We start from the raw sequence: 24,019 nt of genomic DNA, 5'->3' as shown, positions 1-24,019 counted from the left end.
TTATTTTTTCCCATCTCAATGAAACAAGATCTCACTTATCACATTCAATTAAACAACCTTTATTTATACTGATCATAATGGCACCGAAAGTACCTATCATCTCATACTCTTTAAATAACAAGTAGTTATAGTAGTATAGTTTCATAAATAACTACAAAAAGAGCCAAATAAAGCAGAACTAGACACCATGAGGTGCTCACGTACCACTACGACAAACTTACTACACAAAGAAGAAAAGACCTAGCATATCAACAGCACCAAGAAAAGATCGATCACCGATCAAAGGGTCCAGTCGGATCGAGCTGCTTGCAGAGTCCAAGATAGGTGAGGTAGAGGACGCGGTCTTTGGCTCCGGTGCGATGATTCCTGGTGTGCTTGCAGAAGTACTTGAGTTGATCGAGAGTGCAACATCCTAGGGTTTGCCCCAGCAGCATGAACAGCCAGTTGATGGATCGTTTCTTAGCCGCCACCACTGGCCGCATGCTGTTGGGCTGCCCGCAAGAACCGCAATCCGGAAACGCCGGGCTCATCCAGTCCGCCGGTGCTCGGTCGTGCAACAGATGCTTCCTCGCCCGGATAAACGCAGCCACCTCGTTGAACTTGGATACGAGATCGTAAGAGATGATGTGGGAGGCCTCGCAGCGCTTGCACTGGGCCTCGCCGGTGATTTCCCTGATATTCTGGGAGAGAAGGTGGTCGAGGGAGTGGACGGTGGCGCGGCGATCGGTCGCCCAAGGGAAGGGAGGTGGGACAGTGTCGGACTTGTGGGCGCCGCGGGGGGCCTGAGAGGGGTTGCGGCGGGGGCGGAGGGGGCGGGCAGGGGGATCGAAGGCGGCGGCGGAGGGGACGGCGTTCATGTCAGGGAGGTGAAAATGTGGCGGCGAGGGAGGAGGGTGAGGGGGGAGTACTGCTGTGGTGGGCCGGGGGAAAGCAAGGGAAGGGCAGGGCGTGGGATTGGAGGCTTAGGGCGACGGGTGGGAGGACTAACAAGGCTGAGGTCAAGATGTTCGTCTTCGAAGGCTTCCGAGTTATCACCAGTCTTCCTTTTTCGGTCTGGTACATCCATGGCGTTAAAACAAGGAAATAAGATAGAAAGATGGAAATATAAGGGAAGAAAAGATTGGTGGTACTCGTAAAAAGACCGTCAACGTTAGGTTTTAAGGGGGTTTGGAGAGAGAGAGAGAGAGAGTACAGAACGATCGGTATTCTTGAAAGAGGAGGAGTCAGGAAATAGGAGAGGACTTTCCAAAAAAAAAAAAAAGACTCTGGAGGGTTCGCCTTAGGGTTAGGGTTTAATAAGAGATAACAGAGAGAAGAAGAGAAGTGAGTATATAAGGAGAGAAGGAAATCCCGTTCCTTATTTAAAAGGTAAGAGAGAGAAACGTGGTAAAGGAGGGATTATTTATTTTGAAGTTTTAAATGTAAGTATATCTAAAATTTAAAAACTAACCAACCTAAAAAGGGAGGGATAGATTTGCTTTTAATTTTAAGTTGTGAGAGGCAAGACCAGAGGTCAATTTGCTTGGGATTCTGCAAACAAACTCGGACCCTTTTACACCGTGCCCCTTCTAAGTGGCCTCCGTATTGCATGCACCTCTTTTGTTGTCTTTTTGAGTTAACATATCGATTTGAATTTGTGCGGATAAATCGAGCTAATATACGTGGTGACATAAAATATCTCAACGTAGATCGCTTGAAATGAAAAGCTAAAACTCGACTGTTTTGCTTTAAAGAAAGAAGAAAATCTTATCTTAGGTAGACGTACGTAATAGTTACGATTGGATTTCTCTTAGTTACGATTGGATTTCTCTTAGATATACTGATTGCACATGATTCTTATTTTGGATCTCTGTGAGTAATTCATGATAGGATCATGAAAGAAGAAACTTAGTAGGAAAAGTCACGCAACTTCTACGAAGAGACACAATTGTTTCGGAGTTTATTAATGTCTTTGGCTCTGTATTAATTTGCTATGCCACCACGAGGAGGAGATGTCTTTGACTTTACGATGCTGGAGAAATTAATCACGCTCGAGTCTCGTTTGTTTATGAGGGAGCTTAATTGTAAACCTTGGTGTTAATCTCTCTGTCATCTGCACCACAAATTTGTCCAAGTCCTAAGTGGTGGAAAAACAAATACACTACTTGGTCCTCCAGGGTTGTGGCCGGTTGTTCTTAGACAACTCTTGGGCTTAAAGAGTTTAGATCAAGTTAGGCTAGCTTGACCAACTAGCAAGTGGGCTAAGCTACAACTAGGCTTTAGGGATGGCAAAATTAATCCGATCCGATGGGTATACACCCTACCAACCCGGTCAAATCCGAAAAATAGGGTTTGACTGGGTTTGGGTTTGGGTTTGGGTAAAATCCGAAAACTATAGTACGGGTATGGGTAGGGTATGGGTAGTGCTATTTTCTACCCAAATCCGACCCGAACCTATGGGTATGGGTAATACCTGAACCCATATCTGAATATATATATATATATATATATACACACACACACACACACACACACACATATATATATATATATATACATATCCGAATATACATATACACATATATATATATATATATATATATACACACACACATATACATATACATATACATATATACATACATATACATATACACACACACATACACACACACACATATATATGGTCTCTCTCTCTCTCTCTCTATATATATATATAATTATATATATATGTATATATATGTATGCATGCATATATGTATGCATGTTTGTATGTGTGTGTGTTAGAAGTGTGTATGTGCGTATGTATGTATGTATATATATATAATTGGTAATTCTATTTTTGATTGCTAATATGCATAAAATTATTTTACTTTTTTTTTTTGGTATAGAATGGACGGGTATGGATTGGGTATAGGGCGGGTATGGATTGAGTATGGAGAAATGGGTTACCCACGGATATCCCCGAACCCGTTGGGTATGGGGATGGGTATCTCTTTTTTTACCCGATTGGGTATCGGGTAGGGTTTGGGTATAGGGTATTAAGTTCGGGTTTGGGGATGGGTAGTATACTATCCGACCCAAATCCTACCCATTGCCATCCCTACTAGGCTTAGCTTGCTTTAGTTATCTTGATTAAGCTTACGATATAAATATATAAATAATTTACGTATAAAATATAACTCATATATTTAATATTTTTATTTATTATTTTTTATATAAAAATGTGCTTATTTTAATTATTTTAGATTATAAGTAATTATATAATTTGAATTCTGGAATTAAGGTAGCCTGTATAATCATCTTAAAATAAACAAAATAAAAATTTTCAAGTCATCCAGTTCTTACAAGATCGGTACTAATCGAGTTGCTTACCTACAGAGAGTATGTTTGACTTGAAAATAAATAAGCCATGTCAACCTTGTGCAAAATTGGTGAACTTGAGCCAAGGCGCAGCATGCTTGATCTCGGTAGTACAGACAGAGTCCTATTAAGTGTCTAATAAACCACCGTTCCTGGCATAAAAGAAAAAGAAAAAGGAAAGGGAAAGCCAAGTAGACAAGGACATAATATACCATACAACTCAGATCTGATCTATGCTTTTATTATTGGATGATACATAAGAAGGCATGGAAAAGCCAAAATCACCATTGTAGCTCAGTAAATCTTGCACATTCCTGAATGCCACCTTCAATTTTAGGAGTAGAGATTGCAGGATTCAAGTGTTCAGAAGAAAATTGCGTTGATCGTGTGGCGTGAGCCAAACATGCTTTCTTCTTAACTAATCATTTGTTGTGTCTGATTGACATAGGACCGATGTCAAGTTTAGCAACACTATGAGATACGGAAGATTTAGGACAATGTTTAATTCTCCCACTGGCCGCAATTTTTGTTTAACAAAAAAATTCTTCATAACCTTTTACATTTGATTTGTATTTTAAAAAGTTAACGGCTTTCCTTTGGAATTCTACTAGGACTCTTGAATACAATGGTACACAAAAGCAAAGTTCAAGCAGTATTAACTGAAACCCTTGTTCCTATAATGGCTGTGTTTTGTGATTAAGATAAAGGCAACTGCAAGGAATGATGCCAGAATTCACCTCACAGCATGAATTTTATTTAGTTAGCGATCATGCTTTTCATGACTCTTGAGCAAACTACTACTTGCCATTAAAATGTTGTAAGGAACCGCTGTCAACCTATGAAATATCCAAAAATCTATTTATGTATCATTTTTTTTCTTTTCTTGGGTTATAATGGCTATAATTTATCCATTGTAGCATAATTAAGAATTATAACAAACAATGAACTTGATCTCTTACAGCAATAGTATATTGCTTGAGATATTTTGTCAAATTACCTAACTATGAAAAGATCACCGCTTTGGAACGGTAATATTACTTTCAAAGAATTAATTAAGCTAAAGAAAATACTCCTGATTTATTATCTTTCTCGTAGTTAATATCAAAGAACATAACAGTACAATTGCTCACTATAGGAAAATATGGCCTCAGAATCCGTGTTTATTGTTTGACATCTTTTCGATTAGGTGAAATTGCTGTGCTTTTAGCTATATATAGAAAAACATATACAATATTATAGATACTTATTTCATTACATAAATTCTTTATGTTTTCTTTTTTAAAATTGGAAACTAGCTTATTTCTTAACTACGGGCATATATAGTTTCATAAAAAGTACAAAAAAAGGAAAAATCAAAGAAGACAAAAGTATCAATGAGGAGCATCATGTCACATCCTACTCCACCTCTCCGAAACTTCCACGCACTAAAATAACAGACTTGGCAAAGGTAGAAAATAGAAATCACATCAAAAGCAATCAAGAAGCTGAAATTTAGCTAATAGGGCTTCCAATCATTTACCGTAGATGAAGTTGCTTGCAGAGTCTAATATAGGTGAAGTAGAGGATCCTTTGCCGTAGTTTGGTTTTTCTAGGTGTGCTCACAGGAATACTCAAGTTGGCACTTGATGCAATATCCTAGGTTTGCCCTAACAACATAAACAACCAGTTAAAGTTTGCTTCTTGACCATGATCACCACATGCATATTTTTGGCCTACGCGCAAGCCCGACAAGATGGAAATCTTGGACTCATTCACTTGGTTGGCATGTGGTCATACATTAAATGTTTCTTGCCTAAACTAAATACCATCATCTCCGCAAATGTTGCTACTTTGATGTGCTTCCATTTGCAATTGGAGCTGCCATAGATTTATATAGCACTATGGAGAAAGGTGGTTAAATAAGTAGATAGTAGTGCAATGGTCAGTTGCCACATATACATGTCTTGGAGAATTGGGAGGGGGAATCGGGGGAGGCAAAGGGACTTGCAAGGATAAAATGCAAGAGGAGGAGGGTAGAAGGAGGTTGGGAGAAGTGATGTGGAGGTGGAGGTGGAGGTGGGGAGTGATGGGAAAGGGTTGGGTTCATTGCGAGTTTGGGGTGATGGGATGGAGATGAGAGGCAAAAAGTAAGAGGGTCATCATCTTTAAAGACTTCTAGCTTATCACCATAGTTTCCATTGTTCATTCATCTTGGATCTGTTTTTATCCCTATGGCTGATAGAGAAGAAATGAGAGTGTTGGGATATACCGACTGACCCCTGTACGCCGACTTACCCTCGGATCGGTCCGACCGACGTCCGACTCTATCCACCGGACCGACGGATGACTCCGACAATGACTGCCGACAATGGCTGCCGACAATATCCGACCGAAGGTATACCGGCCAAACAGACCAATACTGCTTCCAACCGGCCAAATGGCCGAACCCACATCACCGACTCACTGTTGGGGGTGGCAGCCGACGTCCGACTTCCACAAGGCACCAGATTAGCCGACGGTGTCTCCGAATCACCACCTGACGATCCGACAGCCGAATACCGACATATAGTCGGCCAACCTGTCCAAACGCTGTACAATCGCTATGGGCTGTTGCCCCGTCAGGGACATGCGGTACGACCGCCCTGGGGCATTGTCCTGCCAAGGATATGGATTAATTCCAATGACTTGCAACCCATGGCGACTTGACAACCCATGGCAATTTGACAGCCCCCGACGATTTGACAACTCTCCAACTGTCTGCACCATTAATGGCGGGACCATACCGCATTCTACTATAAAATGGGGTAAGACAACAGTTTTGGTAAGCGTCTTTAAGCTCTTGAGCTCTCTAGCTCTCTCTCTCCCCCGCTGAGCCTCTGATTTTTCACTGTTGCCTAATCTCCTCTCTGACTTGACTGTCGGAGGGTCCCCGCCGGAGGTATCTTCGGTCAGTGAGGACTTTTCTTGCAGGTGCGCGACCCTGACGATCGGACGACGGAGGGATTGGCCGCAACAGATTTGGCGCGTCAGGTAAGGGCATTCAATGGAGATAAGACAGTGAGCTCCATAGAGCTTGAAAAATCTCTCGAGATAATGAAAATCAGGGCTCAGCGATCGAGAGCTACCGGGTCGACGAGGCACTCTTCTCGTCGGGAAGAGGCTCCTCCTTTACCCTCCATGGCGGAACCCAGCTCTTCGCATTCGATGGTGACCATGGAGGCACAAATCGCGGTGATCGTGCGGTAAATGACCGTTCTGACAGACGCGATCAAAAACCTCCAGCAACAACCGACTCAGTTGCCACAACCACCAGCGGAACAACCGACGGCGCACTCTATGCCATCCAGAAGCAGCTACCGATGCCCGCATCAACTTTCATCTCCTCCTCAAGAGCAGCCATCTTAGCACTCCCACCGAGAAGGAGTGAGGCGGCCACAGCGTGACACCCGCCGGTCTCGACGTCCCTTTCCTTTCTAGCTGGAACGAGTGAGGAAGGAGAAGCGGCCACGGACACCGTCCGCCTCACTCTCAAATTCGTCGGGAGGTTCGACCCCTGGGGTTTCTCAATACCGATGGTTAGACGACTACGAACGCAAGATCGAAAAAATTGACCGTCGGCTTGTCCAGCTCCAGACGGATGGTCAGAAGTCTTCAAACGACGTCGACTTCTGGACTACCCAATCTCTCTCCTGATTTATCCTCGATGAACCAATCCCTAGTCGGTTCAAGATGCCTCTTATGGAGCCTTACAATGGCTCCACCGATCCAGTTGACCATCTGGAGAGCTACAAGTCTCTCATGATAATTCAAGGGGCAACCGATGCCCTCCTCTGCATCGGCTTCCCCGCCACATCGTAAAGCTGCCAGGGCTTGGTACTCCGACCTCCGCTCAGGGAGTATCCACTCCTTCAGACAGTTTGAGCATTCTTTCGTGGCCCATTTCAGCACTAGTCGGAAGCCACCACGAACCTCGGACAATCTTTTCTCCCTCAAGCAGGGAGAAAATGAGACACTCCGACACTTTGTGGTCCGATTCAACATGGCCACACTTGAGGTCCGGGAGCTCAACGAAGACATGGCTATCTCGACCATGAAGAAGGGGCTAAGGGGGTCCCGATTCACATATTCCTTGGATAAGATCCTCCCCCGGACGTATGCCGAATTGCTAGAGCGCGCATACAAATACATGCATGCGAATGAAGGAGCTTCCGACCGGTGTCTGACCGAGGGCACGGGCCAGAAGGAGAAGCGGAAGAAAAGTCAGACTCCTGCTGAACCCAGCAAGCCCCCGATCGATAAACGAGTCTCGCCCCGACGATGGAGTCCGAGATCGCCCCGACGGCAGAGTCCGAGATCGCCCCGACGGTGGAGTCCGAGACTGACGCATCGCAGGTATGACTCCTACACCCCTCTCTCTGCTCCTCGTGCACAGATCCTGATAGAGATCGAAGGAGCGGAATACCTGCGATGGCCTCCGCCTCTGAAGGCAAAGGGCCTCGACCAGAGAAAATACTGTCGATTCCATCGGGGCCACGGTCACAACACCGAGCAATGCATCCAACTCAAAGATGAAATAGAGGCCCTCATACGATGAGGGTATCTCAAAAAGTATCAAAGGGACCCACCGGTTCGACCCCTTCCCGACCGACAACCCCAACCGACTGAAGAGGCAACGAATAATCAGCTTACTGCTGGAGTCATCAACATGATCTCCAAACGACTGGACCAAGAAACGACTGCTGAAGGGGAGTCGATGAAGAGACCGCACCAAGATGATGTAATCATCTTTACAGATGAAGATGCTCAGAGAATCCAAACCCTCCATGATGACGCTATTGTTGTCTCGACGATAATAGCGAACTATGATGTAAAAAAGATTCATATTGATAATGGAAGCTCGACTAACGTTTTATTTTACTCGACCTTCTCTCGAATGCGACTGTCGACCGACCGACTTAGGAGAGTCTCTACGCCCCTAGTGGGTTTCGCCGGGGAGGCCGTCGCAGTGGAAAAAAAAATATTCTTTTCGTGACAGCTGGGGCCGAACCACGATAAAGCACCGTCTACATGACCTTCACGGTCGTCCAAGTATCTTCGACCTATAATGCCATACTTGAAAGATCCGGACTAAACACCTTCAGAGCGATAGTCTCGACATACCACTTGCTGGTCCGGTTTCCGACTAAAAACGGAGCTGAAAAAATGCGCGGGCATCAATAGCTCGCTCGGCGATGCTTCCAAATCTCTACTCAAAATAATAAATCGAAGGACTCCCTGCCGGTCGACAAGCTGGACCAACGGGAAGAGGAGGAACGGGATGAACTGGCTGAACCGCTGATTTTCGCCCCGATGACAAAGAATCTTGAACAGGTCATCTGGGTCGGGTCGCAGTTGTCCGACTCGGAGTGACAGCAGTTGATAAAGCAGTTGAAAACCAACACCGACATATTCGCTTGATCGACAGTGGATATGTCCGGCATATCTCCGGAAACAATGACTCACCGACTCAACATCGCCCCTAGCATGAAGCCGGTGAGATAGAAGAAACGGTCTTTCGCCTCCAAAAGACAGAAGGCCATCGATGAGAAAGTAGACAAGCTACTCGAGGCAGGCTTCATCAGAGAAACCACATATCCCGACTGGCTCGCCAATATCGTCATGGTGAAGAAAGTCAACGAAAAGTGACGGATCTGTATCGACTACACTGACCTGAATCGGGCCTGCCTGAAGGACAGCTTTCCACTGTCAAAGATCGACCAACTGGTAGATGCGACGTCCGGTCATCGACTGCTCAGCTTCATGGATGCCTTTGTCGGATATAACCAAATCCGGATGGCGTCCGAGGACGAAAAGCATACAGCCTTCGTGACCGCCAAGGGCCTTTACTGTTACAGAGTGATGCCCTTCGGTCTGAAGAATGTCAGAGCCACCTACCAGTGCCTTATCAATAAGATCTTCAAAGCTCAAATCGGGTGCAACATGAAGGTATATATGGACGACATGCTAGTGAAGAGCGCACAGACTTCAGATCATGTCCAGGACTTAGAAGAAACCTTTCACACTCTTCAGCGACATCGAATGAAGCTAAATCTGACTAAGTGCACCTTCAGGATAACTTCAGAGAAGTTTCTCGGGTTCTTCATTTCTTAATACGGAATCGAGGCCAACCCCGAGAAGATAAAGGCGATCATCGACATGCGGCACCCGAACACCAAAAAAGAAGTGCAGCAGCTCAATGGAAGGATCATCACGCTCAGCCGATTCATTTCTCGATCGGCTGAGAGATACCTTCCGTTCTTCAAAACCTTGAGGCAGACGAAGGACTTCTCTTGACCGAATGAGTGCCGACAAGCCTTCAAAAATTTAAAAAAATATCTGACTTCTCCACCCCTACTTGTAAAGCCAGTGGTCGGAGAAATATTGTACCTTTACTTGGCTACCACCCCAGAGGTGGTTAGTTCGGTACTCACCTGGGAGAACGAGAGCCGAACTCACCAGCCCATATATTATACCAGCAAAATGCTCCACGAAGTCGAAACTCGATACTCAAGGGCAGAGAAGATGATATTTGCCTTGGTCATATCAGCGCAATGACTCCATCCGTATTTTCAAGCACACGCCATCATGGTCCTCATCGACCAGCCCCTGAGAGCGATCCTCCATCACCTCGACACATCAGGATGACTGGTGAAATGGGCGGTGAAGCTGAGCGAGTTCGACATCCAGTACTAACTGCGACCTACTTTGAAAGCCCAAGTCTTGGCCGACTTCATTGCGGAATGCCCGACAGCCGACCAAATGTCGGAAGATGGGAGCTCCAAAGAAGCTGCGACCTCTGAATATGACCCCAGATCAACCTGGATGTTACACATAGATGGAGCTTCCAATGCCCAAGGGAGCGGGATCGGGTTCCTGCTCACCAACTCGGAAGGAGTAGTTATCGAGTACGCCCTCTGATTCAACTTCAAAGCTTTCAATAATCAAGCCGAGTATGAAATGCTTCTCGCTGGCTTGAGAGTGGTGAAGGAGCTCGGGATCGACAGCCTCAGAGTCTTCTCCGACTCTCGGCTGATTGTGAGGCAAGTCAAAGGCGAATTCGAAGCACGGGATCCGACCATGACGAAATATTTTCAAAAGGTGAGAGATCTCGTGGTGCACCTCAAGTATTTCGAGATCTCCCACATTCTTAAGTCGAAGAATGCTCGGGCCGACGCACTCTCCAGGCTTGCGACATCCCTCTACGGCACCTTGGGTCGGACACTCGTGGAGAGTCTCGAGCAATCGAGCATCGACAGGGCTGAGGAGGTGCTACAACTGACGATCGAGCCAAGTTGAATGGACCCGATCGTTCAGTATCTGACCGACGGAACCAGCCCTGAGGACCCCACAGAAGCCAAGCGACTCTGATGGATGGCCTCCCAATATGTAATGATGGACGGGAGACTCTACAAAAGATCGTTCTCCCTTCTCTTACTAAAGTGCCTCGGACCGACGGATGCAGACCACGCACTCAGAGAGGTGCATGAAGGGATCTGCGGAAGTCACCTGGGAGAAAAATCTTTGGCCTACAAAGTCCTACGGCAGGGTTACTACTGGCCCACCATGAAGAAAGATGCGACTGACTTGGTTCGAAGGTGTGAGCCATGTCAAAAGTACGCCAACTTACAATACCGGCCCGCCAACCAACTGACTTCCATTATCGTCCCGTGACCCTTCGCCCAATGGGGAGTCGACATACTCGGCCCCTTCCCTCTAGCATCTGGCCAAAGAAAGTTCATAGTCATCGCGATCGTCTACTTCACCAAGTGGGTGGAGGCCGAACCCCTGACGCAAATCATCAAGCGTAAGATGGAAGATTTTATCCAGAAATCCATCATCTTCAGATTCGGACTGCCACACACTATCATCACCGACAATGGGCGACAGTTCGACAACCATGACTTCAGAGAGTTTTGTGCGAGATTTCATATCACACACAAGCTGACCTCGGTCGGGCATCCACAGTCCAACGGGGAAGTCGAAGTAACCAACCGGACCATTCTGCATGGGTTGAAGACTCGACTGAACGAAGCCAAAGGTCTCTGGGTTGAGGAGTTGCACTCGATTCTGTGGGCATACCGAACGACACCCCGTGTCCCGACCAAAGAATCTCCTTTCAATTTGGCTTATGGGACGGAGGCAATGATCCTACTAGAGATCGAGCTACCATCGACTAGAGTTGAGCAGTACTATGAACCAGGCAACTTCGAGTGTCGGAGAGCTGACTTGGACCTCCTACCCGAGCTCCGACACGAGGCTCAACTTCGCATGGCTTCCTACCGACAAAGAGTGGCCCGATACTACAATGCTAAAGTTAGGCCAAAGTCTTTCAGATCTGGAGACTTGGTTTTAAGGAAGGCAGAAGTCTCGAAGCCTCAGGATCAAGAAAAATTATCTCCAAACTGGGAAAGACCCTACAAGATAGCAGACACCTGCAGGTCGGGCGCCTACCGACTTGAGACCCTGGAAAGGACAGCCATTCTCCGGACTTAGAATGCCGACAACCTGAAATTGTATCATCAATGAATTCTGTATGTCCTTGCTCGGAATACAACTCAATTTCAAAACTCCAAAGTCTACAAAGTTTGGCTCTCCATCGAGGGTCAGTCCTCGTCAAAAGTACGAGCCTCGACACCCCAACTTGGGCCCAACGTCTCGTTGGGAACCTACGGCTTGATCGTCGAATCTATGTCTCGATCACCGAACCTACATCTCGATCATCGAATCTACATCTCGATCACTGAATCTATGGCTCGATCACCGATGACACATCGGACTCTTACGAGAACAGTTCTGTCTACACTAACGGAAGGCCAGTGCTGGCGATGAAACCTCTCTAGGTTGAAGCTGCGCCCCTTCCACAGTCGACTCTTGATCAACACGGCTGGCTAATTTGCCAACTTAGCTTCGGCTAAGAAGGACAAAACATCAAGACGACTGCAGTCGCGCTTGCGACATACCGATTCGATCACGATCGATCGAAGGATATTCGGCTTGCCACCGTTTATCATACATTGCGACGTATACGTCCGACCAAGGATCGGACAACGGATATTTGACTTATCATCGTTATCCTAACCGAATACGTCAGACACTACTCGACTATCAGACTCGACTTGATCATGACTGATCGAAGGATATTCGGTTTGCCACCGTTTATCATACATTGCGACGTATACGCCCGACCAAGGATTGGACAATGGATATTCGATTTGTCATCATTATTTTAATCGAATACATCGGACACCGCTCGACTATCAGATTCTACGGAATGATCGTGTCAACAAGCTACGTTCGGAGATTGGCCGACATCTGGTCCGACGTGCATGCCCGACCAAGGTCTGAGCGATGGACGCTCGACCTACGGTCGGGACGGCTCTCGACCATCTAATCCTACGCTATTTGTATGACAGTTGGGATGTCGGCCTGCGATCGGGGCTTGCACTGCTCTTAGCACGGTGCACGCCACTGACTACTTTGATCGGCTACGCTAGATCCTACCGAATATCCTAACGAGGTATGTCAGAGCTACGACCTATACTCTCGGGGATGGCTCGGTGAGACATACACTTTGAACCGCATGTGGGAAAAAATTTGAAAAGTCTTTGATTTCATTTAGTTGAAGTGACTTACAAAATTGGGCCAAAGTTCGATTACAAAATTGGATCGAAGCCTGATTACAAATATCAAAGATGAAACAAAAACAAAAGAATACAAAAATAACGGAGCAGATACTCCGACTATTCGTCAGAGTCAACTTCCTGCATCGGGGATAGTTCGGGAGTAACCGATGTACCCGCTCGGATCGGAGTGAGACCAGAGGTTGGAGCCACCTCACCTTCGATAGCTCGTTCCACCGGCCCAGGGTCGGCCTCCTCCGCAGCCGTCAGATCCTCCGACATTGGGTCGGCATCCCCCTTTGCGGCTTGGTCCTCCGACCCTGGAGGGACGACGCTGCTCAGGTCAAGCTCCGAGTGTAGACTCTGAATCGCATCCCGGATGTCCTCGTACCCCACCCGATAGGAGGCGAAGCCACTCTCGAGAAGCTCCTCCGATACTCGTCCGAGCCACGAAAGTCCTCCACTGCCCGGCTGAACGCCTCTTTGGCCGACTCCGCCTCCACCTTCGCTCTGTCGGCGTCGGCTTGGGCGAAGGATAAGTTCTCCTCGGCCTTAGCCAGGTTCTCCAAGCTAACCCGAAGTTGTTCGCGCTCGGCCTCGAGCTCTCTGATACAGCCATCCCGCTCACGTCGCAGCCAGTGAATGGAACAGGTCTTGCGCTGGACCTGCTCGCGAGCCGACTGAAGTTTGGCCTCCGAGACGGCTAGGCCGTTGGTGAGTTGAAAAATCTCCTCCTCGAGCCTAGCCTCGTGATCGACCGACAGCTTCAGTTGGTCCACCAGCGTCGCCTTCTCGGCTTCGACGGTTTCGGCCCTATTCTTCCAGGCCGCTCGGACGTCGTCGAACCTCTGGTACCTGGCCTTCAGCTCGGATATGTTGTAGATCAGCTGCAAGTAGAAGGCCAGTCGTCAGAAAAATGAAATGACAAAAATAATAATGAAGAAAGAAGAAGAAGAAGAGCTCACCTGGATCATGGTCGGGTAGAAGGAAGAGAGCATCTCGATCACCGACCGACTCTTCAAGAGCTCCCGATCGGTCGGGAGTATGGTTGCCTGACACAACCTTCTGGCCAAATTATGTTTGGCCAGGGTCGACGATCCCTCGAAAACCCGAGCGTCAGTTGAAGCGATGCGGCCCGCCGACCTTGAGTCATCCGCCTGCACCATCGGAGCCTTCCCTCGATCAGTCGCCCAGGCTCGAAGATCGGAGAGGGACAAGAAACTTGAACTCGACTGAGTTCCTCCCGAGGGCGCGACGAGAGCCGCCGCAGGTCATTCGGGCTCACGTGCTTTGACCCGAACCTCCTTTACAGGCGGGGGCACCGACACTCCTTCGGCTGCCCCCTCTGCCGCCCCTTCCTCGGACGGCACCTCGGGTGGCACCGTCGGTGCCGATAAGGCGATGACTAGTTCGAAACCCGACGATCGTTCGGTGTCGGGCTGTGCAGCCATCCCTGCAACGACGGTCGGAGATGATGTCTGGGGCCTCTTGGGGAGCCACGAAGGTCCGACCCCGGACGTCGATCTTTTTCTCGCCGCATGCTGTCGAATGTCGGCATCTGTCAGTCTCACTTTCGATGGTATGTCTGTAATTTCAACGAAAGATTAGCACAAGTCTGAAGATGGATGAAAAAATTCAAAAGATGACCGACAGACCGAACAGTACCTAAGTGGGGAACCGAACTCAGGCCGGCGTCATACAGAGCTTGCTCGGTGACGAGCTCCCTCTGCTTCGGCACCGACACATCCTTCAGTCGGTGAAAGTCCTCTCGATCTCCGGCCTCCACCCGACTATTTTCGTTCGGCTGAGTTCGAGGGTCGCCCCAGTGAGAAGGAAACCCCTAGGGTAGCGAAGAAGAAGCAAAAAAAAATTAGTTCTTTCACCCGTGGATCGACGATGGAAGACCAATAATGAACGAAAGACCCTTTCAGAGATTGAAGAACCACCACCCTCGGGCTTTCGGATGGGGTCGGAGGATGAAGAATGCCCGGAAGAGAGAGATACGGGGAGAGGTCAGCAAGAGCTGACACAACAGAGCAAAGCTGATTATTAGCCAGACCGAATTCGGTGCCAGTTGCACCGGGCAAAGTCCGTAATAATCCAAGATGTTCCGGACGAACTCCGAAATCGGAAAGCGAAGACCTGCCCGAAGGTCCTCGACATAAAAGGCCACCTGATCCGGAGGCGGGTTGTTAACCCAACCCTCAACTCCAGGAGCGAAGAGTTCGAACTGCTTCGGAATACCGTACTGCTCCCTGAGCCGTTCGACATTCGGCCCCGAAAGTAAAGAAGCCTCCACTTCCGAGGTCGATCGGGAATCGTCGGTCGGGTTCCCCGACTGACTTCCTCGAGGAGAGGTTCTAGCCATAACGCTAGCTCCAAAAAAGAGAACAAAAAGAAAAATGCCAAAGGAGAAAGGATGTAAGGAGACAAGAATAGAAAAAACTTCGAGAAGAGCTTTCAAAGGAAAAGGAAAAAACAACTACCTGGGACTGGGGGACAGCTCGACAGGACCTCAGCGCCAGAAACAAGGCAGCAAAAAGTGAAGTTTTGGATGTAAGTGGCCGCATATATAAGGCCCTTCGACGGTCGAGATGAAAGCATGCTGAACGAGGATTTTTCGGATGTCGACACGTGGCAGTGCCTAGGCCCTTCCTCGGTCCGACGGTTCGACGCACCTGCCCCAAATTGAGCCACGTCGCCTCCATCCGCATGAGCGATTTCGGCCCAATAGCCCCCTGACACGTGGCGGAAAAATCGCATCTCGAAATTAATTAACCGACGACGGTTTGCATTCCCAATGAGATGGCAGTTTGCATTTCCAATAAGACGTCTGACACCGGATCGTTCGTTGGTACGATCGTCAGAGTCGGAGCATGATGTGATGAAAAACCACTCCTTTCGTCCGAAGCCGTCGCCCATGTGAAAATGCGGGCCAACACGACATCCGACTCAGGAGTCGGGGGGCAACTGTTGGGATATACCGACTAACCCCTGTACGCCGACTTACCCTCAGACCGGTCCAACCGATGCCCGACTCTATCCACCGGACTGACAGACGACTCTGACAATGACTGCCGACAATGACTGCCGACAATATCCGATCGAAGGTATGCCGGCCAAACATACCAATACTGCTTCCAACCGGCCAAACGGTCGAACCCACATCACCGACTCACTGTCGGGGGTGGCAGCCAACGCCTGACTTCCATAAGGCACCAGATCAGCCGACAGTGTCTCCGAGTCACCACCCGATGACCCAACAGTCGAATACCGACATATAGTCGGCCAATCCGTCCAAATGCTGTACAACCGCTATGGACTGTTGCCCTACCAGAGACATGCGGTACAGTCGCCCTGGGGCATTGTCCTACCAAGAACATGGATTAATTTCAATGACTTGACAACCCATGGCGACTTGACAACCCACGGTGATTTGACAGTCCCCGATGATTTGACAACTCCCCAGCTGTCTGCACCATTAATTGCAGGACCATACCGTATTCTACTATAAAACGGGGTAAGACAACAGTTTTGGTAAGCGCCTTTAAGCTCTTGAGCTCTCTAGCTCTCTCTCTCTCCCCCGTTGAGCTCCTGATTTTTCACTGTTACCTAGTCTCCTCTCTGACTTGACCATCGGAGGGTCCCCATCGGAGGCATCTCTGGTCAGTGAGGACTTTTCTTGTAGGTGCGCGACCCCAACGATCGGACGATGGGGGAATTAGCCGCAACAGAGAGTTATGAAGATATACACCATAGAGGATCAAGTTTAAGTCTCAAGAGGTTTTTAAAAGGTGGGGAGCAAAAAAGAAGAGCAACGAGAGAGGAGAAATGAAGAGAACTTTGGATACGAGAGAAGAAGAGGAGAAAATTAGTGTTTCTATTCTATCCGAATTTCTCCACTTATGGAGAGATAAAAGGGGATTAGGACAGTCCTTTGCCTTCTCTTTCTGATCTTTCAAATCCCTCAATCCAAACAGAGAAGTTAGAGATATAAAGGACAAAAAAGGGATAAATAAATAAAAAAAAGAAAAAAAAAGAGAGAGATATTGAAAGAGAACAAATTAAGATGAGAGATAAAATAAGTATTAGACTATTTCAACTAGAATTAGACCTTCCTTGCTATCTTGTGTCTATCCCGTCGTATGGAAAACTCCATGGCCACAAACTAATATTTTAATCATGTTGTTTAGTGTCGATATTGGTGTACTTAATAGACAATTTATTTGTGTTTGGCAATAAAATTTTCCTTTTTATTCAATCACATTCTACCACTTAATAGGGTTTGTTGTTTGGGTTGTTGTTGTATTATAAAATAAAAACAATAATATCAAATATATTTTTTGCTTTGGTTTCTTGTTGTTTTGTTTGAAAAATAAAAAAATAAAAATGATGTCAAGCAGATCCTAATATTTCAGCTTTAATTTATTTATATATATTTAAATGAACTAAAAATAATCTACAACTAACTATTAATTTGCTTGTATTACTACTAACATTCATTACTTTTTTTATTTCTAGTTCTTTTAGATATAGAATTTGACACTCAATTGGATGGTTGATGATGGAAGAAAAAAAAAACAAACCAACAAAATGGCTGATAAGTTTTAGTTCTACTCTTCTTTGATTAGAGAAATCATATAGGTCTAGATGCAAATACAACCACTGAATTATGAATTGGTTACTCTTAAAATCACCTTAATTATCAACAAAAATATAAAAAATTCTCATTTTTTTTCTTTATTTCTTTTTTTTTTTTTTTGGAAGAAGAAGAAGAAGAATTAGAAGAACAATATGCTGCCTTCTTACTAATCTACCTTACCTAACTTTCCTGTAGAGAAGAAAGAGGCTGCTGTTAACTACTCCCACAAAACAACTGGAGCATAAAAGTATAAGCCAGATAAGGGAGATGATCTCAATAATGGAGCCAAATTATAGCTTCAATAATCTAGGAGAGAAGGACCATGTGCCCATACGACAAGCCCCTCCATTAACAAATTCGCAGCAGTGTGCTTGGTGAGTCAGAAGTGGGGACGAAGACATGTGGAGGTCTACTTGCAATCGTAGCATCGTGACTTCAAGGTCGGTGGGTGGTAGATTTTTGTAACAGGTCCCTAAGATTTATATACTATTCTAACATATAATATTGTTCAAGTTGCTAGGTGGTAGAGTCAACTTTTGAATCATGGGAGTAACAAAAACCAGAGGAGATTGACAGCTTCGTCGTAGGCTGGACTTGGAACGGACAACGAAAGCAAATCAGGCAGGAAAATCCAAAGCCAAAAAGAGAATAAATGATTAAAACTCTTCCCTATTGGGATTAACCCGTGACTGCTAGGTAAGGCTCTTGAAACCACCACATGCACTTTTGTTCGAGCCTAACACTAAATAGTGATGCTTCAACTGCTTCCATTTATAAAACTGATGGAAACTTCCCTTGAGAGAGGGAAGGGGGGACAGAAGTCATTGATTAGTCTCTCTCTCTTCTTCTTCATAATAAGCACCATCTCTCTTTCTCTCTATTTTCTTCTCCTTAATAAGCACCATCTCTCTCTCTTCTTCTTCGTAATAAGCACCATCTCTCTCTCTCTCTCTCTCTCTCTCTCCTTCTTCTTCATAATAAGCACCATCTCTCTCTCTCTCTCTCTCTCACAAATACACAAACATCATGGGAGGTATGTGCTGCACGCAATCGGAAAATGATGATGGAGGAGGATTTGATTTCACGGGGTTCATGGTGGCTGTGGTCATTGCCTTGGCGATCATGGCCGTCTGCTACATGCCCGTCTTCTGCAAGCCAAAACGACGGCGTTGCATAATGAGGTCGTGCAGCTGTCCGCGCTGCTGGTGAATGCTGCTTTGGCTTCCATGTGACTGTCCTTCGCCTAGGAAACCTTGTTTTGCTCTATCTGGAGATGACACCGTTTTAATGTACCGTCTTAGTAAGACAGTTATGAATAAAAGCTTGAATTACTGCTGTATTCTACTTATATTTTGCAGGATAAGATCACAAGCTGTGAAAATTAAGGGACAGCTGACAAATAAAACATTTGAACCATCATGGTAGTTGAAAACATCAAAACCTGTATATTGTGGATTTGTCATGATAGCTTACAATGAGCCTTCGGGATCTCATATATTAGCAGAACAGTGTGTTTTTGTTCCATTCTTACTTGCAAGGTCTGGTTCTTAGGTCCCATTGAAGGACAAATTTCCACAAAATTAGCTAAGACATGTATGAGCCCACCTATCCTTCATCCAAAGTGAGAAACGCATTGTTTGCTGCTGCTCCACACCTCCAAATACCCAATGTAAAAGTTTGAATTAAATTGTTTTTACAGGATACTCCATTGGAAAATGATTGTTGTCATGTCTAACATAAACAGATAGATACTCGTCAAATCCTGCCCAGAGTACGAATGAATTAGACAATAGATGATTGAACCAAACTTCATAGAGAAACAATCCGACAATATCTGATCTCTCTCGACCTTGATTTCATGAAGATTTAATGGGCATCCATAAGGAGTTGATGTAACAATGCCTGGTGCACTTCTCCCAAATCATGCTGATCAGAAGTGAAATGAACATCGTAAACACTATCAATTCGGAACACGAAATTAAAGACAGGAGAATTACTCAGAAGCTTGTCACCATGAAACCTATATAAATGTGGCAAAAACTGCATCAGCTTAAGACCTTCAGCATCATAATGAACAGCATTCTCCCTCATATGCATCACTCGTGCTTTTTCTCTTTTTTCTTCTTCTCCTTTTTCTTGCTTTGCGTTTGAGCTTCTGGTTCCTCGTGCGCTTCAGCATGCTTCTTCTTCTTCTTCTTCTTCTTCTTTTCTTTCATGTCAGGGACCTGATCAGCCTCTGGTAAATCAGTCTGATCCTGATTCTCCAATTCACTGGCTTGAGCTTCAGTTTTCCTCTTCTTCTTCTTCTTCTTCTTCTCTGGCTCTTCTGCAGCTGCTACAGCAACCTGGTCATTATTTTCCAACTTGGTGCTCTCTACCTCAACTTTCTTTTTCTTCTTCTTTTTCTCCTTTTTCTCTTCATCTTCCCCCTCTCGGACAGGAGCCTCCCCAGCAGATGTTGGTTCCACGTCTTCATGCTTCCTCTTCTTTGAAGGTGCTCCTTCCTGCTCACCAGATGGCTCAGTGGTTCCTCCAAGCACCAAGTCAGATGCTGGATTGTAAGTCTGCAACCCAAAAAACAAGAATTAGAACAAGCTGTTGCCAGAAGTTTTGATGCATCCTAATGATGGAAAACCTATTTAAAGAACTGAATCATCTGACTAAATGATGCATACCTTGGCCGGAGTAATCAATGCCCCTGCACCTTGCTTTCGGTCTTTATCATAAACTTCAATCTTGGGCTTGCCTTTTGATGACCCAGCAGAACGACCCAGTTCTCTGCCCTCGAGAACCCTCAAGCGAGCTTCAAGCTATCCAAATGTATGTGGAGGCAAGTGTTTTCAAGGATTTTATGGTTACAAATGAAAAATAGTAGCAATAGCATCAGACATATTTATTACCTTGGCACGATTCTCTAATCCCATAGAGTTGTCTTGACTATCACCAAGGGCATCATATCTAACGGCCAGTGCTGTCTTTGCAGCTAGGGAACGAGATATCTTTCCCTTGAATCTGGGAGCTGCTTGACCAATTAAGGATGCATGGAAGATAAGACCATATTTGGGTGTAGCATGCTTTGTCTTCAGAGCTCTAAAAAGTGCCTGAGTTTGAAATTATGCAGACATATTTCAGACCGATAAAGTGGACATATATTATGGTCTATTATGATGATACATGTGCAAAACATAGTAAAATTGGCCTATTATTGAACATAGACACCGGAAGCCACAGTCCTGTAAATACCGATTTTTTTTTGGCTTTTTTGTTGACATATAATTGGAGACAAAGGATATCATGGCACTCCACATACAGGGAAACACTAATACAGTACCAGGCAGCAGAATTCTTGTTCCTACACCCACCAAAATGTTCAGCAAGAAAGCCCAACTTGAGCCAATGTCTTATTGCTTACCCGCCAGCCTTCTTTTCTTTTTTTATATTGTACTGAAATATATGTTACGAATCTTGACCCTAAAGAGTATGCATCTTCCTTTCCCAGCTCTTGCCACAATACATAATCTGAACATTTAACAAAAGAGAGTACTCGTTGTCTTGAGACAACTAAGCCAGGTTAATATCTCTGTCAATATCTAAAATCAATATGAACTGTTTCTTCACAAGTTAACTTGGTCGATATGCTGTATTCTTTCACTAACAATGTGTTTTCTGCTTGTCCATATCTAAAATAAGCCTAACCACCTCCAAAGTCAAAAAAAAAAAAAAAAGAAAAAAAAAAAGCCTGTTTTCCTCATCTTTTAATCCCAAATCTCTTTAGCCCTTTATGTATGCACTTTCTCAAATGCCTTTGCTGGTAATCACCTATATTTACTAATATTCCCATTTACAACTAAAGTTTCTCTGTGTTATCTCCAATTTCGGTGCTCTATCTACTGGAATCTAAAACAAGGAGAAACAATAAGCTGTGATAGAATTTGAGAACAAGAACTTAAAATGGGTAATCTTCTCACCTAATGCAAGATATCAATCAGGCATTCATGACAGAAATTATCTTGAAGTTGATCTCAAGGTTCTATTCCACTTCGAAAAAAAAGGGAAGCTTTTTGTTGCTAACATGTTTATGACACATGTACAAAACATCAGTGTCGCCTATACTGTGAATGCAAGCAACGTGATTAAGCCTTCTACCAAGCATACAGATAAATCAAGACAATTGGGTTAAAATTCACCTGTTCTTATTTGATCAGAAGTAACTTTGAACACCCAAAAACATTATAAACAAACTTCTATGGATACTTAAGGATGTAACAATCCAAATAATATAATAAATTTTTACACCCAAAAACTGCTATTGGGTCAAAAAAAAAAAAATCATGGTATCCTCATTCGAATTTGGATGATTTTGATGCTTTCTTTCAACCTTGCAATGGCCTTGATCTTGCATTCAGATTCAAATCACACCCTCTTACAGGCCAATCTTGTAGCTGCTGCATTTGTATAACAGACTCCTGTCCGCTTGAATGACCTATTCTTGGACTCATTTTACTGCTTCAACTTCATGCCTTAATTTACTGGGTCAATAAGTAGCAAATTCTTTCACGAAGATCCATAAAAAGAGACGGCAACATATAGATTTTCCACATCATGCAATTTCATAAGGAAAAAAAGTGTACGAGTGTCAACATCTAAGTAGGTATTCAATGATCCAGACACCTAAAACATCTAAAATCTTATAAACATTCCCCTAAATTTTTATATTCTTTTTCAATGATCCAAGAGATACTTCACATTCTCCTCTACTCTGCAAGCGCTCAACAAAGAACATCTTTGCATTTATCTGATTGACAATAGGAAGTTACCAATTCATGGACACAGAAAAACAAATATCTGCAACGTATGCTGGAAATCTAGTTTCCAAATGATCGAGGCAGTAATGCACATAAAACTCCTTTGGGAAAGCTTAACGAGTCTTAACTAAAATGCAAGTTGCCATTCCATCTTCATACATCCTTGCCCAATGCTTTTCGACCAAGGTTTTGACATTATTGTCATATTAGGCTTATCATAAAAATACAACAAGAGTCAAGGGTGAGACTAGGCGCAACAGTGAGGTCGCTGTATCATGACCTGGAGGTCACAGGTTCGAAACAGAAAAACAACCTCTCCACACATAGGATAAGGCTGTGTATCTCTAACCTCCCTGGACCCTGCAATGGCAGGAGTCTTGTGCACAGGTCATCCTTTTCTATAAAAGTACAAAAAGGTGAAAAATGAAGTGCCAAAAATTCCAAAAACTGAGATCTGCAACTTTACCTCCATCTTACACAGCATTTTAAAAACTTTACCTCCCTAGACAAGTTTTCCCTTGAGATAATTCAAACATAAAAGCTTACATAGGAAAATTCTGAATTACCAAGCATATAGCAAGTGTTTCTAATTTGAATTTCCTGTATTTAAATCCTTATTTATAATCACTCTAAAGGTCATTATTCTCCATGCTCATCTACATCTAGATATTAACCATGAATGTGGAATATTAGTTGATTGTGCAACAAAATTTTGCATAACATCTTTCAACTTGAAAGATAAAATTCATTGTTAGTAAAATGGAAAGATAGAAGTCCAAAATTTTCTATTAAACTAAACATATTCCGAAATTTAAACTACTCCAAGAATAAATATAAGACTTCAGAGAATTTAAAGCAACAAATGAGTCAAATTCTACTATTTGTGTATATGCAATAAAAGAAACTACATAAATTTTATCTAAAAGATTCCCCTGAAACAAATTTTAAAAAGGAGATTCATCTCATATAAGAAATCAAAAGTAAAACACACCTTCTCTGCACCAAGAATCTGAACTGTGCTTCCAGGTTGTTTTGCCAAATTCAGTAAACTGCCACCATGAGCTATAAGACGAGCTCCAACTAATTCCCCAACAAGTGCTGTCAAGTTTGGTGCAATAGTATTCATTCTGCTTCTCAGGTAGTCATACAATTGAGCTCTATACTCTGAAAGAGCAAGTACTTGATCACATAGGTCTCTAATATTCGCTAAGTCTAGGTCACTGACTTCAGTTCCCATGGATATTTCTGCAGATACTTTCAGCTCTGTCTCAACCTCCTCCGACAATATCTGTTGGAACGAGGATATTATATCAGTGGCAGTTAAAAAATCACTTGCTGATGATGTAGGAGGCTAAGATGCAATACCTCAGAGAAATCAAGGTTTGCTGCATTTACACGACTACCCATCAGCTTCACTGCCTTTGCATACTGAATATTGTCCTGTATAATTTTCCCAAGCTCTGGAAAATGCCAGCCATACCATTCACGAACTCTCATGGCATAAGTATTGAGCTCTTTGTCAAGATCATCCAACAAGCCAATTGCCTGAATAATCATTGTATCAACCTAGAGAAAGAACCGACATACTAGTT

The 24,019-nt window shown here is 44.7% G+C and overlaps 2 protein-coding genes across 2 annotated transcripts in view; both read right to left on the bottom strand.

The window, feature by feature from the left end:
- Positions 1–272: 272 nt before the first annotated feature.
- Positions 273–857, bottom strand: LOC105032158 (uncharacterized). The gene has a single exon (XM_010906528.2). The coding sequence runs from the start codon at positions 855–857 to the stop codon at positions 273–275; it is 585 nt and encodes a 194-aa protein (XP_010904830.2).
- Positions 858–19,404: 18,547 nt separating this feature from the next.
- LOC105032124 (probable nucleolar protein 5-2) overlaps positions 19,405–24,019 on the bottom strand; it is a 10,414-nt gene continuing 5,799 nt past the window's right edge. Inside the window, exons 6-10 of the mRNA XM_010906479.4 lie at positions 23,793–23,993; positions 23,419–23,715; positions 20,523–20,723; positions 20,298–20,432; positions 19,405–20,186 (exon numbers count right to left, since the gene is read on the bottom strand). Coding sequence (XP_010904781.1) covers positions 19,719–20,186; positions 20,298–20,432; positions 20,523–20,723; positions 23,419–23,715; positions 23,793–23,993 — 1,302 coding nt within the window. The 3' untranslated portion in view covers positions 19,405–19,718. The remainder of the gene's footprint in view (positions 20,187–20,297; positions 20,433–20,522; positions 20,724–23,418; positions 23,716–23,792; positions 23,994–24,019) is intronic.

Source organism: Elaeis guineensis, chromosome 1 (genome assembly GCF_000442705.2).
Source record: "Elaeis guineensis isolate ETL-2024a chromosome 1, EG11, whole genome shotgun sequence".
In the NCBI taxonomy this organism is placed as follows: Eukaryota; Viridiplantae; Streptophyta; class Magnoliopsida; order Arecales; family Arecaceae; genus Elaeis; species Elaeis guineensis.
This window is presented reverse-complemented; position numbering and strand designations above follow the sequence as displayed.

What these genes read in the sequence shown, in the direction of transcription:
- LOC105032158 (XM_010906528.2), bottom strand. Translation starts at nt 857, where the DNA reads ATGAACGCCGTCCCCTCCGCCGCCGCCTTCGATCCCCCTGCCCGCCCC.